The 16,311-nt window shown below is 45.2% G+C and overlaps 1 protein-coding gene across 21 annotated transcripts in view; it reads left to right on the plus strand.

Moving 5' to 3' along the window:
- FGGY (FGGY carbohydrate kinase domain containing) overlaps positions 1 to 16,311 on the plus strand; it is a 399,594-nt gene that overhangs the window by 15,361 nt on the left and 367,922 nt on the right. For 12 of the 21 annotated variants that reach the window (XM_082687728.1, XM_082687723.1, XM_082687710.1 and 9 more), the window contains exons 2-3: positions 1,737 to 1,815; positions 7,656 to 7,870. The exons of 2 other annotated variants lie outside the window; for them this stretch is intronic. In XM_082687728.1, coding sequence (XP_082543854.1) covers positions 7,670 to 7,870 — 201 coding nt within the window. In that variant the 5' untranslated portion in view covers positions 1,737 to 1,815; positions 7,656 to 7,669. The remainder of the gene's footprint in view (positions 1 to 1,736; positions 1,816 to 7,655; positions 7,871 to 16,311) is intronic. 7 more of the 21 variants (XM_082687726.1, XM_082687711.1, XM_082687727.1 and 4 more) reach the window with 2 other exon arrangements.

The raw sequence follows: 16,311 nt of genomic DNA on the forward strand, positions 1-16,311 counted from the left end.
GCTAGGATTCTGGTGGCAGCATGAAGCCACTTTACTGTCCTACGTAACTCACTAGGTGCATTCGGTTTAGCTTAAAGTACAAAAACTAGGAATAATTTATCATCGCCATTTGATTTTCAAAAATCAGATTCTTATGTTAAGTTGTTGACTCTAAAATCAGAGATGCTGTATTTTTTGCTTCCTAGTCCTACTGTCCCGGGATAGAGAAAGCACTTAACATTTGCTGTATTTACTGGAATTGGAGATATTAGATATTGTGAGAACACCCAGGTCTAGACTTTGTATACTGCAGACGTCCAGAGGTGATTTATTGTTGTAAGGGACATAATAGTGGCCCTAGTAATTCCTGCCGTTGACAGGGCATGTGCCGCACATCAGGTTAGTCATGCTAATAACTTCAGTTATATAATCTCAATTAATCAAAAACCACTATGTCATTGGAACTATAGGAGACAGCATTTCATGTTAAGAGAATAAGTAACCGTGAGTGACCTGTACTGTTTTCTCCCCTGTGTATTCTTGGTAAAACCAATGGACAACCAGTTATTATTGCCAGATTAGCTCTTTTCTTCCGATCCCAAGCTTTCTTACCATCTTACATACCATGTGTGCGATTTATTTAAAGTGCTACTTAGGTTTTTTAATTTTATTTTATTTTTTCAGTGTTCTAAATTCATTGTTTATGCACTACACCCAGTGCTCCTTGTAATACGTGCCCTCCATAATACCCACCACCAAGCTCACCCAACCCCCATCTCCCTCCCCTCCAAAACCTTCAGTTTGTTTCTCAGAGTCCACAGTGTCTCATGGTTTGTCTCCTCCTCCGATTTCCCTCAATTCACTTTTCCCTTCCTTCTTTTAGCGTCCTCCGTGTTATTCCTTATGCTCCACAAGTAAGTGAAACCATATGATAATTGCCTTTTTCTGTTTGACTTATTTCACTCAGCATAATCTCTTCCATTCCCGTCCATGTTGATACAAAAGTTGGGTATTCATCCTTTCTCTCTTTTCTGATAGAGGCATAATACTCCATTGTATATATGGACCATATCTTCTTTATCCATTCGTCTGTTGAAGGGCATCTTGGCTCTTTCCACAGTTTTGCTATGAACATTGGGGTACAGATGGGCCTATTTTCACTACATCTGTATCTTTGTAAATACCCAGTGGTGCAATTGCAGGGTCATAGGGTAGCTCTATTTTTTTTTTTTTTTTAAGGTCTTATTTATTTATTTGACAGGCAGAGATCACAAGTAAGCAGAGAAGCCGAAGAGAGAGGAGGAAGCAAGCTCTCTGCTGAGCAGACAGCCTGATGCGGGGCTTGATCCCAGGACCCTGGGACCATGACCTGAGCCGAAGGCAGAGGCTTTAACCTACTGAGCCACCCCGGCACCCCAGGGTAGCTCTATTTTTAATTTTTTGAAGAATCTCCACACTGTTTTCCAAAGTGCCTGCACCAACTTGCATTCCCACTGACAGTGTAAGAGGGTTCCCCTTTCTCCACATCCTCTCCAACACTTGTTGTTTCCTGTTTAAAAAAAATAATAAAGTGCTGTTTAGTTCTTTCTGTTAGAAGACTGAAGTGGACAGGCGTACTCATTGCTTATATTTTTCTTTCCAAACTTACCATTGTCTGCTTGCAGTATGACTAACTAAATAGTGTGGGACTTTGGTAGCTGAGTTCCCAATAAAGTCCAAAGATCAAAGTTGAAAGAGGATACTGCGTTCCCTTTCAGATCCCTGGGACACTGTTTCTGCTCACACTGTCAACTAATTGGTCCTGGAGGAGTGACTTTTTAAGAAATAAGACTGAAGGTAAGCTCACCCACTCTGGAGGATTGTAGTCTTAGGAAACAATATTATTACTATTAAGTTATGGAGGGGAAAAGGAGGAAGGAAAGATAAAAGAACAACCCCCAGGTGGTGGGTTTTTGGGTTTTCAGCACAGTATTTGTAGCATTGACTCCCTTCTTAGAATTGCTGAAGTAGTTTTGCAGAGAACGGCCTCCCAAGCCCATGTCCCTCTTCCTTTGTCATGCTGCATTTGAGCAACTTGCACGTTTGTTGAAGAATCAGCCGTGAAGTCTGTGGTTTCCTGCAGCATATTACTAATAATATTTATACAAGCTATTATTTGATGAACCATGTAAATATTTATCATAGGAACAGTATTTTGATCATGAGTAGGGACTAAAAATGAGTCCTGTCTGATGTGGGAAACAAAGGCAGAAGAAAAATGTTACATTTCCTCACTATCTACAGCCCATTGGCAAGTCCTTGAAACAGGCAGAGTGACATTCCTTTAGGAAGCAGCTGCCTCTATGCTAATACTTTGCTAAGGGCATAGCCCAACCCTCAGGATCCTGTGAGTCTACTTTAACATATAAAAATGCCTTTGGAAACTTCCTTTATCTCTCCCCTGCAGATACAGGTCAGCAATCATCCTCTAAGCTTGTGACCCCCTCCCCATATGCATCTGAAGGGTCTCATGACTGAGGGTTTACTAACAATAATAAATGACCTGTCCCAACAATAGCTAGCCCAGATCTGGATCCTGGAAACCTTGTTTCCAAAACACCGGGGAGGCTTGTGCTATCCTTAACCCCTCCCAGCTTGAAAGTATATAATGGGCCACTCCTCTTGACCCCAGGGCAGGGTCCTGTGCCACCATGCTTTGATTTAAAACCACCTTTTGCACCAAAGAGGTCTCAAGAATTCTTTCTTGGCTGTTGGCTTCCAACCCTAATGTCTTTCCTACCTCACCTTCCGCTCTGGGGACTTGGATGGGAGGCTGCAGGCTGAGAAGTTAGGTGTCCCAGGACTTGTGTCCAGCACAGCTTGAATTTTTTCTCTGTTATATTCTTTCTTGTAGTCCCCACAGCCCACGTCCTCATTTCTGTCTGCCGGTCACCATCCCCGTAGTCCTAACAGTAATTTCTCTTTTTAGAGTTTTCATCTTCATCCAGAAAGAATGAGATAGAACCAGAGTTCTGACCCTCACTGTTCACAAATTGGGCTTTACAGCCTTTCCAACTTAGCTTCAAATCCCAGCTCCTCAGGTTTTGTACTGTGTGACCTTAAACAGCTTTATTGCTGAGAACCTCAGTCTCTTTAACTGGAAATTGGGCTCATACTGCCTACCTCACAGGGAGTGATGGAATCGCAAAATCATGTGGGTGATTTGCAGAGTAGAGCTTTATAATTGCTAGTTGTTGCTACATTTGTAGCAACAAATTGCTATTTGTTGATAATTGTTATTGAAGAAGTTAACAGTTCTGTTTTCAGTTTTATGTGGGTGTTGTGGAGGGAGCCCTACGCTTGTGGTAGAGGCCGGGCTTCAAATCTTGGGGCTACTGTTAGCAGTTTGTGGGGCTTGGGCGAATTTCCCCATCACCCTGAATTACAAAGTGGTGATAGGTTTACCAACTTGGTTGAGTTTCATTTGGAAGAGATTAAGGCATATGTGCAAATGCCAGACACACAGACGGATCCTACGTTATTATTATTTTTTTCTTAGCAAATTAGAAAATGGAATGTTTTCCATTTTGCAGTTTTATTGAGAAGGGGAACTGGATATAGTTTGGAGTCCAGGACACAGCTGAGTACTTGTGACCGAGGAACAAAGGGCACAGAAGGCAAGGCAAGGGATCTGAGGTGCAGAAAATTCTCTGGCAGGGTTTTTAAAACTCTAAGGGTCAAGTTTCAGGGAAGCCGCCCAAGGGCTTGAACTTGCTTGCTTCCCTGCTTTCAGGGTCCAGGTGTGGAAACAATCACAAAGAGATCACTTAAAACTATAGTAATGGGAAACATGGTGAACCTGAAATATTTAATTAGGATCTATTTCTTAGAAAAACATGAACTTGGAGGTGTGCGGGAACAGTGCTGGGAGGTTTGGTGCCCTGGTCCCTGTGGATTTGACTGCCTCTGACCGATGCCTTGGTAATGTGGTTTAGAAATGGGGGACGGGGGGTTGTCAGCGAGAGGCAGCTTGGCATTGGGGAATGGTCAGGCTCTAGAGGTAGGAGGCTTGAGTTCAGAGGTAGGCAGTCTTAGATAGAGGAGGGACAGTCCTTGGCAAATATGTGTTTAATAAATGAAGGAGAATCAGGTGGTATAGCACCCTAGGAATGGTTGGGGACTTTGGAACCAGAGGAAGTGGGATGGCTGTCAACTCTATTCCTTACTAGTTATATGACATACAGGAGCAAGCTGCTTTACCTGCCTGGGACTCAATTTTCCTTATCCGTAAAATGGGATGGTATTTTCCGAATTGTCTTTAGGAGTTGAGGTCAGGATTAAAAGTGGTATGGCAATATAAGCAAGCTATGGAACAGAGCATTGGAGATACAGTAAACATAGTACCTTTCATTATTCCCTGAGGATAGGTTTTAAAGGTATCCACGGAGTCACAAAGACTTATCAAGTTCCTGCTGTGTGCCAGGCACCATTGGCACAGGGGCCAGCTGTGATCCCCAGCAACAATGGAGTTAATTGTTTACCAGTAAAGCTCCAGCCTTCATAAAAGGCAGGGGCTCTCCTAAAAGGTAGGCTGTTTCCTGTTTAGTGAAGACATGGGTCCAAAACTCAGAACTGGGATAAGCCCTGGGTGAGCTGCAGAGTAGAAATCTGCCTTTGGATTTTGCTGGAAATAAATCGATGTCTGGGTGGTGGGTAATAAGATGTTGTGCTCCCAACTGAGGAAGATAGAGATAGAAGCAAGGAGCTCAGACTCGAGGAGCGGGGCCCGTCTCTTGGGGGAATCTGTCTTGTTACTGGGGCTGGCAGAAGTGGGGAGCAGCCTGGGCGATGGCTGGGCAGCCTGTATGCATTCTTCATTTCCTATTTGTTTCCTTGTTTCTCTTAGAATAGTCTTGGAGGGCTCCAGCCAAGGGCAGAGGGTTGTTGGTACGCTAGGATCAGTGTTAGGAACGGCATCCCTGGGCCTTCACACCTGAGACAGTGAGATGTGAAAAGAGGGAATTCCAAGTGAAGAAGATGTGAGTGTGGCAGCTGGCTTGGTCAGTCTTCCTCCTATTTGTAGGTAAAGAATGTTGAGGAAGCTCTGAGCCAGTGTACCATTCTATTTTGTCCTTTAAGGGATCCTTAGCTCTTAGCAGGGGTGCCTGGTCCCTGGCATCCTCTGCATTTCTTTGAAGATCCATCATGGAGTTGCAGGATGCATTATTATTTCATTTACCACTAAGAAAGAAAGACAATGTTACCAATTAATTGTAAGATGCCATTGATTGTGGGAGTCACTGATTTCAGAGAAGCAAAACGTGAAAAAAAAAAAAGAGTATCCTAGAATTAATAAAATGTGGTTGTAGGCATTCAGAAAAGTTGTTAATTGAATGAATGAAGCATACAGAGATTGAATCAAAGGCAAACACTAGTGCCCATAAGTACACAGTTAAGAATTCAAATGATTAAAGCAGGAACCTTTTCATCCTTGTTTTCTATTGATTTCACCGAGCTAGTTGTTCATTCAGTACACATTTATTGAGAATTGATTCTATCCCAGACACTGCTAGGAGCTAGGGATACAGAAATCACTAAATTCCTTTGTTTTTCAGGTTCAGGCCAGTAAGGGAGTCAGACTTGGAACCAAAAATAAATCACATTTCAGAATGGTTAGGATTTAAAAGAAAGTAGGAATGCGGTACTCTCCTGGCACCAAGGGTTGGAGAAAGACAAGGAAGTCTTTCCTGAAGGGGAGATTGGTCGAGTTGGAACTGAAAATGTAAGTCCGTGATCACCAGGCACACAAGAGAAGAAGGGGTTAGGAAGGGAAGGGCAAGTCCAAAGCAGTGGGCCAGACGCACCTGGGAACCTGCGAGGAACTCTAGGAGGTTTGGAGGAACTCCAGGACATCTGATGTTTCTTGTGAGAATGGGCAGGATTGTGTTCAAGGACTGCCGCAGAGGGAAGCTCCTGGTGGGCCTGGGATGCCATGCCCCAGGCATCAGGCTGTTCTGCAGCCGTCCTGAGTCCTGAGCAAGGACCCTGCAGAGGGGCCAGAGGGATCGCTCTGGGGAGGCGGGGAGGAAGGGAGGCACGGAGGGCAGGGCCAGGCCCAGCCTGTTTCACAGGGAGCAGCTCAACTTTCTCTTTGAGTCATGGCTTGAAGAAAATGAAGGAATGCGTAGCTTGATAACAGGGGCGGTGGGTCCCATGTAGCTCCTGAAACCTTGTAAGGGAGGGAGGCAGGATGATGGGAAAGCGCAGAGGCTGGAGCTCAGGAGCTGTTCCCGAAGCCCAGCTGAAGGTAGCACTTAGGCTCACCATGGCCTCCCCGTTTCCCTCTCCACCTGCCCGGGAGCCTGCAAGCCGGAGGGGGCAGATACCTTTGGGGAATCATTGTGATTAAGTCAGAAGCAATCACTTTTAATGAAGCTGATTCTGACTGGGATAAATATCCAGGAAGCAGTAACTGAACATCTGCGGGCTGGCCTCGTTTTAGAAACCCCAAGTGTGACTTTGCCAGGGAAACATTACCTTTTTGAAATGGAAGGGCTCAGACAGCTTTCTGGGTGGAAATGAGACTCCGGGTGCTGCGGCTGCCCCGGGCTCACCTGGGGAGTTGTAGCCTGTTCACCCGAGTGCTTGTCTTGGGGGTTTGTTCTTACTCAGTGGAAGGCTGATCTGGGAAATGAAAGCTCCTGTGAGATTTCTGTGTCACGTGGGCTAATCTGACCAGAGGGACTTGGAGCAGCAATGAAGGCTAAGGAATTCCTGAGTGTTCTCTGGTCCGATTTCCTTGTAACTCACAAGGGGTCTGTAAAGAAAACAGATTGTCTAACAAATTCCTGATCCTGTCTCCCGTGAGGCTCCTTCCCCATTCCCAGTCACTTCAACACTGGGCTGCAGTGTATTTGCCTCTTCTCCAAAACGACCTTGCAAGCTGTTAAGAGCACTCGAGTGGGAAAGGCCTGGGACTTGGCAGTGCGCGGAGGGGAGACCACGGGTCCTGGCTGCTTGTTAGTGATGCTGCCACCTCTCTTCGCTTCCCTGAGACCTGTTTCCCCATCAGTACAGTGTGCATCATGTACATTTACTCTTCTCACATGTGTGGACCTTGCTGTAAGAGAGTAGCATGTGCCTCTTGGAGTTTCCCCCGATAACCTGTGAATTAGAGATTTAAGTGTACTCCTTCCAGGGTCCTAGTGAGGAATAGAGGGGGTGCATGGACTTTTCACCGTGTTGGGCATGTAACAGGTACTTAGTAGACCATTTTTGGAGTGAGCTTTTGACAGGGTAGATGAGGTTCCTTTGTAGTCCTGTGGCCACTGTCCTCCTCCTGAGTCAAATTCAGTGAGAATAAATGCATGTCTGTTACCTCTGGATTGGCCGGATTCCACGGCCCCATGTTTTCCTGTATAGCCCTTTTCACCCAGTATCATGACTTCACTTAATTATGCAACTCACAACTGCTGAACATCTGACTTCCTTCCAAGCATGGAAACTCCATGTCTGAGGCCTTGCCTGTCTTGTTTACCCACCACCTACCTGTTGGCATACTGTGAGCAGTTGGGTAGAATAAGTAAATGGCCACCAGTGGCCAGCTGCGCCCCTTTCATTTCCACTTGAAGGTGTTTTGTGCCTGATTGTGCAGACCCACTGGGTCTTCATGTGGTTTTTGTCCTTGGTCACTGCAGGTGAAGGGACCATAATGCTTGGCGGAGATCAGGAACCAGGGAACTACTACGTGGGTGTGGACGTTGGAACAGGAAGTGTGCGTGCGGCTCTGGTAGACCAGAGGGGCATCCTTTTGGCTTTTGCAGACCAGCCGATCAACCAGTGGGAGCCTCAGTTCAACCACCATGAGCAGTCCTCCGAGGACATCTGGGCTGCATGCTGTGTTGTCACAAAGGTATGGCCACAGCTGTGCTGTTCTATCCTTGCTTATGCTCCCCTGCTCCCACCTGCTGAGCATGTCTGTTGTGCACACCTGGTACCAGGGACATTGTTGGGATGCTTTAGATGCAGGCCTTGACTTTCGGGTACTCACAGTCCAGTGGCAGAGAACAGCAGACAGTTAAACTGTGACTCAGTACTTGCAGGGTCCTCAGTGGCTATGGCTGGAGCTGAGGAAAGGGTAATCCAGAGGAGCTCAGGGAGACAGGACCCAGGGTGTGGAACATGCAGAGGTTCTGTTCCCATGTAACCAAATGTGGAAGAGGTCACTGATAATCATAGCTAACACCCATGCCTTCATGCATGTCCAGTGCTATAATAAACTCTGTTAGCATGCATGGTCTATGTGAATCCTCGCAAGGACTGTAGGAAGGTAGCCCTATTACAACCCCTTTTGTATCGAGGAGGAAGCAGGTGCAGAAAGGTTAGGTCAGTTACCCAAGTTCATGCAGTTAGAAGGTAGGCGGGAGTGACTCCAACGCTGCACTGTGAGTTGCTGGACTGTCCTACCTTCCAGGTGGACAGGTCGGAGGAGCCTCATTTCATTCAGAGGCAACAGCATGTGCAAAGGCCTGAGTGGCAGGTACACGTGGTGTGTTTTGAGAAAGCAAGGACATCGAATTGTGCCAGACACCCGCTGATGTGGAATGGCCTTGGATTGTAGTCTGCCCCCTGGCTTGGGAAAGGAAGTGACGCTCCCTTGTCACACTTGACTGGTTTTAGAACCTGGTGAACAGGAAGGACAGAGATACTTTTGTCTTTTGTTTCTTTCAGAGGGAAAAATAAAGTCCTGGTTTCTCTTTTCTCCCTGTTCCTAGTTTTGTTCCTTAAATATTCATGAAGAGCTTGGTAATTTGCAGATGGACAATTCACCATTCTGTCTGTATTGATCAGTCTGTTTAAACTTTAATGAGCTCTGGGCTGCTGTTAGTGCCCCCAGAGAAGAAGGCAGAGAGGGGAGGTGGGGGTGGGCAGAGCCGGAGCCTTCTATAGGAATAAAAGTGGGGGCACATGCCTTCTGCCTGTTTAATCTTCCACCTCCCTCCTTGCTCTCCACCCCTGCCTTGGTGAGAATCTTCTACTCTTTGCCCTTGGGTCTCCTTTGTTCTTCTAACGTATAGCTTTTCTTGCCATTAAGGAAATTGTCAAGAAGAAAATATAATCCCCTGATGAAAAGCTACTTTAAAAAAGGTCTGCTCTAAGTACAGCTTGGTTTAATGGTAGATTTTTAATCACCTCCCGGCGGCGGCCAGCTCGTCATCTGTGTGAACCCCGTGAGCCCCAGGAGTGCCATGGGCTTTTGTCCTAAGTGAGGCTATTTTATCGAGGCTCCTAGGGTAAAGCTGCTGGGTCTTAGGCTGTCCCCTCACATGGAGTATGGCTGCGTGGCCATGTGCCAGAAGGCGTAGCATGGGCGTGACCCAACTACTTGCAGCTCATTGCTGGTGGGAGACTTAGAGAAGGAAGCATTTTTATACCAAGGAGGTAGCTCACCGTAGGGGATAGATGCCCCAGTCCGACTGTTTGGATTGACAGCCCGTTGCCAACATTGATGAGCTCATCATCCTGGACAAATTACTTCAGGTTTCTTGCCCGAGTTTCCTTATCTGTAAAATGGGAATGATCATTGTAGCTTATCTCCAAAGGGTGATTGTGAGGACTAAGTGAGTAAACTCCTAGTACCCTAACAGTGCCTGGAAATGAAGAAGCATGGCCTCTTCCTGTGGCGATGAGGAAGGTTAACAGTCACAGAAATGGGTAGCTTGCGGAGGAGAATGAACTTCGAAGATAAAACCCTGAAATGTCAGAGTCGATTAGGGAGGTGCCTTTTGGAACCCTTTGCTCCCTCCCTGTCTGGTTAGGGTTCTCTGTCTGGGAGGCTTTGGCAAGTGCTGGCATAGGGCAGAGGGCAACGCAGTATACATCTTGTTCTGTGTCTTCTTTTTCGAAGACTTAAGGAAGAGCTTGAGAGTGGCGTTAGTACTTTCCTTTCCTGAGTGGTTCCCACCGCTGGAGATGGTTTTCCTCGTAGTCCAGTTAATCAGAACATCAGCAACAAAAGTAATAAGATGGTGGCGATGGTGACATTCTTGGGCATTCACGTTCCAGATACCGTGCTGAATACTTGCTACCGTCACTTCCTTTTGTCCACGTGACAGCCTCTTGAGAGAGTTTGTATTATTCTGCCTGTTCTGTAGCTGGAAGCAATGAGCTTTGAAGGGTTAAGTAACCGACCTGAGGTCACACGATTAATATGAGCAAGGGGTGGGCTGCTGCTGCCCGCCTCATGCTCTACCCTTTGCCCCTCTCTCCAGTACCATTTCACTCCCCATGCCCCCTGCTTGGAAGTCCTATTAAGCTCCCTGAAGTTTTCAGAATTTGCTACTGTGTAGGGGACCCTGAGCTCACCCTCACTGTTGTACTAACCGTACTGCGTTGCAGGTGCCTTTCCGACTATCTGCTCCTGTGGAAACTGTGTGCCCCATGAGCAGGGGTCAGGCCTTATCTATCTGTAGTTCCAGAGTTCCTTGTCTCTGGTATGCCTGCTTCATGTTTGTTGAGTACATGAATGGATGAGATGTCTGTTATTTTCATTATCTGGAATATTCTCTTACCTTCTTCACTCAGCTGCCCACCTTGTACACAGGTACTGGTAATCTTCAGCATTACTTGCTCCTGGGAGCCTTCTTTGATGACCTCTGACCCCTGCCTCTCTTGCCAACCTGAGAGGAAGGAGAGGGTGAGAAAGCCCTCTCTGCTGCCCCAGAGCGCACTGTCTTCACTCTGTCCTCACCATAGAGCATTTGATCTGGTCCTTATTGGATTGCACTGTAATCAGTGACTTCTTTGGTTTCCTCAAAACCATGAGCTGAACTCTTGAAGAGAATCACCCCTTTGTTCCCAGCATCTAACACATTCCCTGACACAGTGTTGCTGCTCAATCAGTGGTCACTGCATTAATGTTACTTGGAGCTAAAAACAAACAAGCAAAATGGTGGTATCCCTCATCTTGCTTAAGTATCATAGTAACTGTATGAGATAGACTGCCGTTCTTTCTGTTTGACACATAGAATATTGAGGCTCTGAAACTAACAGGTATTAGAGACAGGACAAGACTCCCAGCAAGATGGCTCCAAATCCTATATTCTGTTTGACTACTTCCACTGCCCCCCAAATTGGAGGGTCTTTATTGGGTTGATATTTGCATATTTAAAAAGTGCAGTGGGAACACATAAGTCTTAGCGATATATACTGTCCCTAATTTCAAGGACCTCTATCTCTTTTTGGACCCACAATCTTAATCATCCCAAGAAGATGAAAATGTTCAACATTTCATTTTCAACATGAAAATGTTCTAGTCAGTACCAGCTTCCATTAGCAAAAAGGAAAAAGGTAAGCAGGAGATGTCTTTCAGCCAAGAGGCATTTGTCAAGTATCCTCTAGTTCTCACTTTATTCTCTGAGCACTACTATGTGCTGTGGTTTTTGTTAAGTCCCAGAGTGTGTACAGAAGAGGTATATAACAAATTCTGAGCCCCTAAGGATGAAATAGTCCAGTTGAATGGAAAAACCCAGCACCTATGAGGCCAGTGAAGTACTGTTTTGTTCTAAGTTGTAACCCAGCACCTATGAGGCCAGTGAAGTACTGTTTTGTTCTAAGTTGTACTAGCTATGTGAGTAATGGTTGGAGGGAGGAGGAGCAGAGAGGGAGTAACCCATGTGGGATTGAGCAATAATGTTAACCCCTCACAGTCACAGAACCTGTGTAGTTTGCAAAGTGTGTTCATAGCCATTTGATTGTCATGCAAGGTAGGTGGGGCAGGGTGGTAGTTCCCATTTTACAGCTGAAGAGAGAAATGGAGACCCAGAGAGTTAGGGGCCTTTCCCTAAGCCACTTAGGAAGTCAGTGATAAGCCTCAACTCAGGCCACATCTTTGCCTTCTTTCCGTGTCCAGTGCCACATACCTTTGTCACTTGTCTGGATTTATGCAAGAACCTAACTGATGTCACGTATGCACTTTGACTTTGCAATCTCTTCTTCTTGGAGCCGGAATGATTTTTTTTTTTTCCCAGTGTAACCTGATCATGTCACTCTTTTGCTCACCATCCTTCCATAGCATCACACTGCTATTTGGATACAAGTCAGAATCCTTAATTTGAGGTTTTCACGCCCTGTCTGGCTTGGATTCCCCCTACTTTCCTGGCTCATCTCAGGATGCTTCTCTCCACTGCCTGTGTTGCCACCACACTGTCCTTCTGTCCTGTCCCCAAACATGCAGGCAATGCTCACTCTAGCCTCAGGACTTTTGTCACATTCTTTCTCCTTTCTACAGACTCTTCCCACCTTCTGCCAATGTATCTAACTCCTCCTCATCCATGGATTCACACCATCTAATACAGTAGTCACTAGGCACATGTGGCTATTTAAATATAAGTTAACTGAAACAAAAAAACAGTTTAAAGTCTGGTTCCTCGGATGCACTGGCCACACATTTCAGATTTTTTTTTTTAAGATTTTATTTATTATTTGACAGACAAGAGATCACAAGTAGGCAGAGAGGCAGGCAGAGAGAGAGGAGGAAGCAGGCTCCTTGCCGAGCAGAGAGCCCGATTTGGGGCTCAATCCCAGGACTCTGGGATCATGACCTGAGCCGAAGGCAGAGGCTTTAACCCACTGAGTCACCCAAGCGCCCCTTCATTAAAGATGTTTGGGAGCCAGGCCCGGCTGGTGGCTACAGGTAAAGAACAGAAAATTTCCATCACTGTAGGAAGTTCCACTGGATGGCGCTGCACTGAATCTTAGCTCAGAAGTCCAGTTCTTCAAGGAAGAAGCCTTTTCTTGCCCAATATCACCTCCAAACTAAGTTCTATTTTACTTACTGAATGTTGTCACAGTATCTTATACTTTTCCTTTATAGAATGTCACATGATTTGTGAAGCATCCATTTTTTGATAAATAATAAAATAATAGTCATTTTATAATCAAATAATAAATCTGATTTTTTTTTTTTTTGAGTTGATCTCTATCTTATCTCCTAGATTTGATGTTTTGTGGGGTCAGAACTACAGTTTGCTCACCCAGGTCCTAACATCTAGTAGACTCAAGTATCAAAAGAACAAATGAGTAAAAAAATGGGGACCTCTCTACTCCCAGTCAATGGTGAAGGCTTGAGAAAGGGTATATGGCTAACATGGACTCTGGAGAACTCTAAGAGATGACATTCAAAGCTGGAGGAATGTCATGGACAGAAGTGCTGACAAGGGGTTGTAAAGGAGCCAGCCCAGGTTGGGGCAGATGGGTTCTAGTTGGAGGAGGAGGGGAGACTGCATTGCATAAGGGGGCAAACCTGGGATAGCCAGTTTTGAGACCAGTAGGGTATCTTCTAGAATCATCCTGAGTTTTACATTGACCAGCAGCTGATTCAGGATGACTTACAAGGAACAGAAACTAAATTCAAGGATGCCAGTGAGGAGGCATTTTTCTTCTAATGAAGTTCTGGAGGCTGAGATTCCTTTGAACTATCAGCTCTGGGAGGCTAGAACTACATCTGTCTTGTTCAGCATATGTACTCCATGATGGCACATACAGGTGCTTAATAATTTCTTTTTTCTTTTTATAGATTTATTTACTTATTTGAGAGAGAGAGAAGGTGTGTGTACAGCGGGGGGCGGGGCAGAGGGAGAGGGAGAGAATCTTAAGCAGACTCTCTGCTTAGCAGGGAGCCTGGTGTGGGGCTTGATCTCATGACCCTGACATCATGATGTGAGCCAAACTCAAGAGTTGGACACAACCTACTGAGCCACCCAGGCAGTTCAGTAACTTTTCTTTAATGATGAATGGCTGGATGAGAATGTTGGCAGAGGAATAAATAAAGATGGCAAGACTGACTTTGGAAGGAAGATCTAATAGGACTTGGTGAAAGTGGAGAGGAAGGAGATGAAGGTAGTTTCAGAATTTCCCTTCTTACAAGAATGTTGGTGCCCCTGATGTAAATGGAAGTGTTGGGTGTCCATTTCCCTGTTTGTCTTTAAGGGACAGCACCACACCTAAGCTAAGATGCTGTGTAGGCCATGGTCCAAGATTGTATTTATGCGTTGGATTAGTCACCAGAGTTAATTTTGCTAAATAGAGTGTCTCTGGGGGCCTTGCAGATTACATACTCCACATGCAAGCTATATTAGCCCATTTGCTCTTCCCACATCAGGGTCTTTGCACTGGCTGTTCTCCTGCCTGCAACAATTTCCCATCAGATTTCCATAAGGTCAGCACCTCAGGTCCTTCATGTGTTAACTCCAATCTCACTTCTCAGCAACTACCTCCCTCTTTTCTGGCACTCCTCATCCCCTTATCACTTTCTAGTACACTCTGTGTTTTATTTATATTAGGTGTTGTCTATTCCTAATAAAATGTAGTCTCCAAAGGAGAAAGGATTTTTTTTTTTAATATTCTCTTCTTTGTTTCCTAAATACCCAGAAGAGTGCTCAGCTTGACCCTAGAAGAGGTTTGATTATATTTGCTGACTGATTGAACGCGTGAGTAATTGAATCGTGCAGGCAACAGGGAGTGATGAGCCTGAGGGAACCAGGGATTTCATAACCCCACACACCCTCAAGGCTGACAAAGGCATTCAGATCAAGATCGAAAAGAATACAGTACCAGCCACAAAACTCAGTTGCAAGTTGGACTCGCCGAGGCACTAGGCTTTGACCCTTGGCTCCAAATAGAGTTAAAGAAAAAGCCAGGTATGCCTCTGACCCTCCAGTTCTCAGTTTGGAGGGTTTCAAAGGAATACTGTCTCCCCACCCAATATGGCAGAGCCCGCTGATTTAAAACACATGTAGGATTGAACTGGTTCCCACCATTAGAACAAAGCTATGCACAATCCCTTTCCCAAATATTTGTTTGCTGCCCCATAGCTACGAGTTGACAGATGTTAGACATGGACCAGGTTACCAAATGAAGTTGCAGAAATCTTCTCTGGAAATTCTTTAGAAGAGCAATGTGCTTTCTCTCTAGCTGTGGAAAATCCCTCGATGCCAAGACATTGGGGTGGTTTTACTAGACTGCTTTCTTCTTCCATTAATAAGAGCATTAAAGGAATCATCAGGTCAGCAGGTCAAGTGCCAGGTACCTTCTGGGTAGTGTGACCTTGACAGCTGTCTTTCTGGGATGGTTTCGGTGGGGGTGGGGGTGGGGAGTAGGTTGGTCCTACTCCTGGGTCAGCATGATCATAACACATTTTTAGGTAAGGCTGGGGATGTGGCCATCTAACCAAATCAGATTTAAATGCATGTCACAACTAGTCTTCTAGTTCTTTGTGATGAATTTCTATTATAGAGATGGAGAGGTTGGGCCTTTGTGAGTGAAAGGCCACGAATAGAATATAGAACTCTAGATCTTCAGAAGGGTTCATAAAATAGATTGAAGAGAGTATTTTCTTTGCACCTACTGGGAGGTTAGTCGCACCGTAATCCTTGAGAAGGTTTGAGTTTATTCAGTCTTCTTGATCACTGTTCCCTTTGCCTGTCACCTGTACATGTGCTTACGCAACACGGAGTGTGCTGTGCTTTTTGCATATGAAAGATTTCATGAAGGTATACATGTAGATCAGTAGATGTCATAAAGGTATTTAGGGCATTTACCCTAAATAATACCCTAAAATCCCATTTATCCTGGGATTCTAAAACAAGGAAAAAGAAGAATTGTGTAGTTTAAATGGATGTGGACACTTTTGAGCTGACTTTTGTGGGATTAAGAGGTTATTACCATTTTTTGTTTCTCAGAGAGAGAGAGAGAGAGAGCGGGTGTGCGGTTTTGCATGCCCAAGCAGGGGTGAGGGGCAGAGTGGGAGAGAGAAGCTTAAGCAGGCTCCACTTTCAGCTTGGAGCCCCATGTGGGGCTCCATTTCACTATTGTGAAACAAAAATTTAAAAATAGAAATAATCTATTGTTTTACTACTTTAAAAATTTTATGACAGCGTAAAAAGTCTCCAGTTTCTTCCAACTGCAGTTTCTGCTCTCAGAGGCAATCACTGCTGTTAATGATTTGTTGTATAGAAATTTGTCTATAGCTTATGATTTTTCAACTTTATGATGGTACAAAAGTGATAGGCATTCCATGGAAACCGTACTTGGAATTTGGGGTTTCGACTTTTTTTCTTGGGCTAGTGAAATGCGATATGATGCTCTCTCCCAATGCTGGGCAGTGGTAAGGAGCCGCAGGTCCCAGTGAGCCCTGTAATCATGAGTGTAAAGAACCAACAGCCACGTAAATGTTCAGTTTTTCACTTCTAATGCAGTATCCAACACACTACATGAGATATTCAACACTTTAGTGTAAAATAGGCTCTGTGATAGATGATTGTGCCCAACTGAAGCTAATGGAGGTGTTTTGAG

The sequence above is a fragment of the Mustela nivalis genome (assembly GCF_964662115.1).
Source record: "Mustela nivalis genome assembly, chromosome: 10".
Classification (NCBI taxonomy): domain Eukaryota; kingdom Metazoa; phylum Chordata; class Mammalia; order Carnivora; family Mustelidae; genus Mustela; species Mustela nivalis.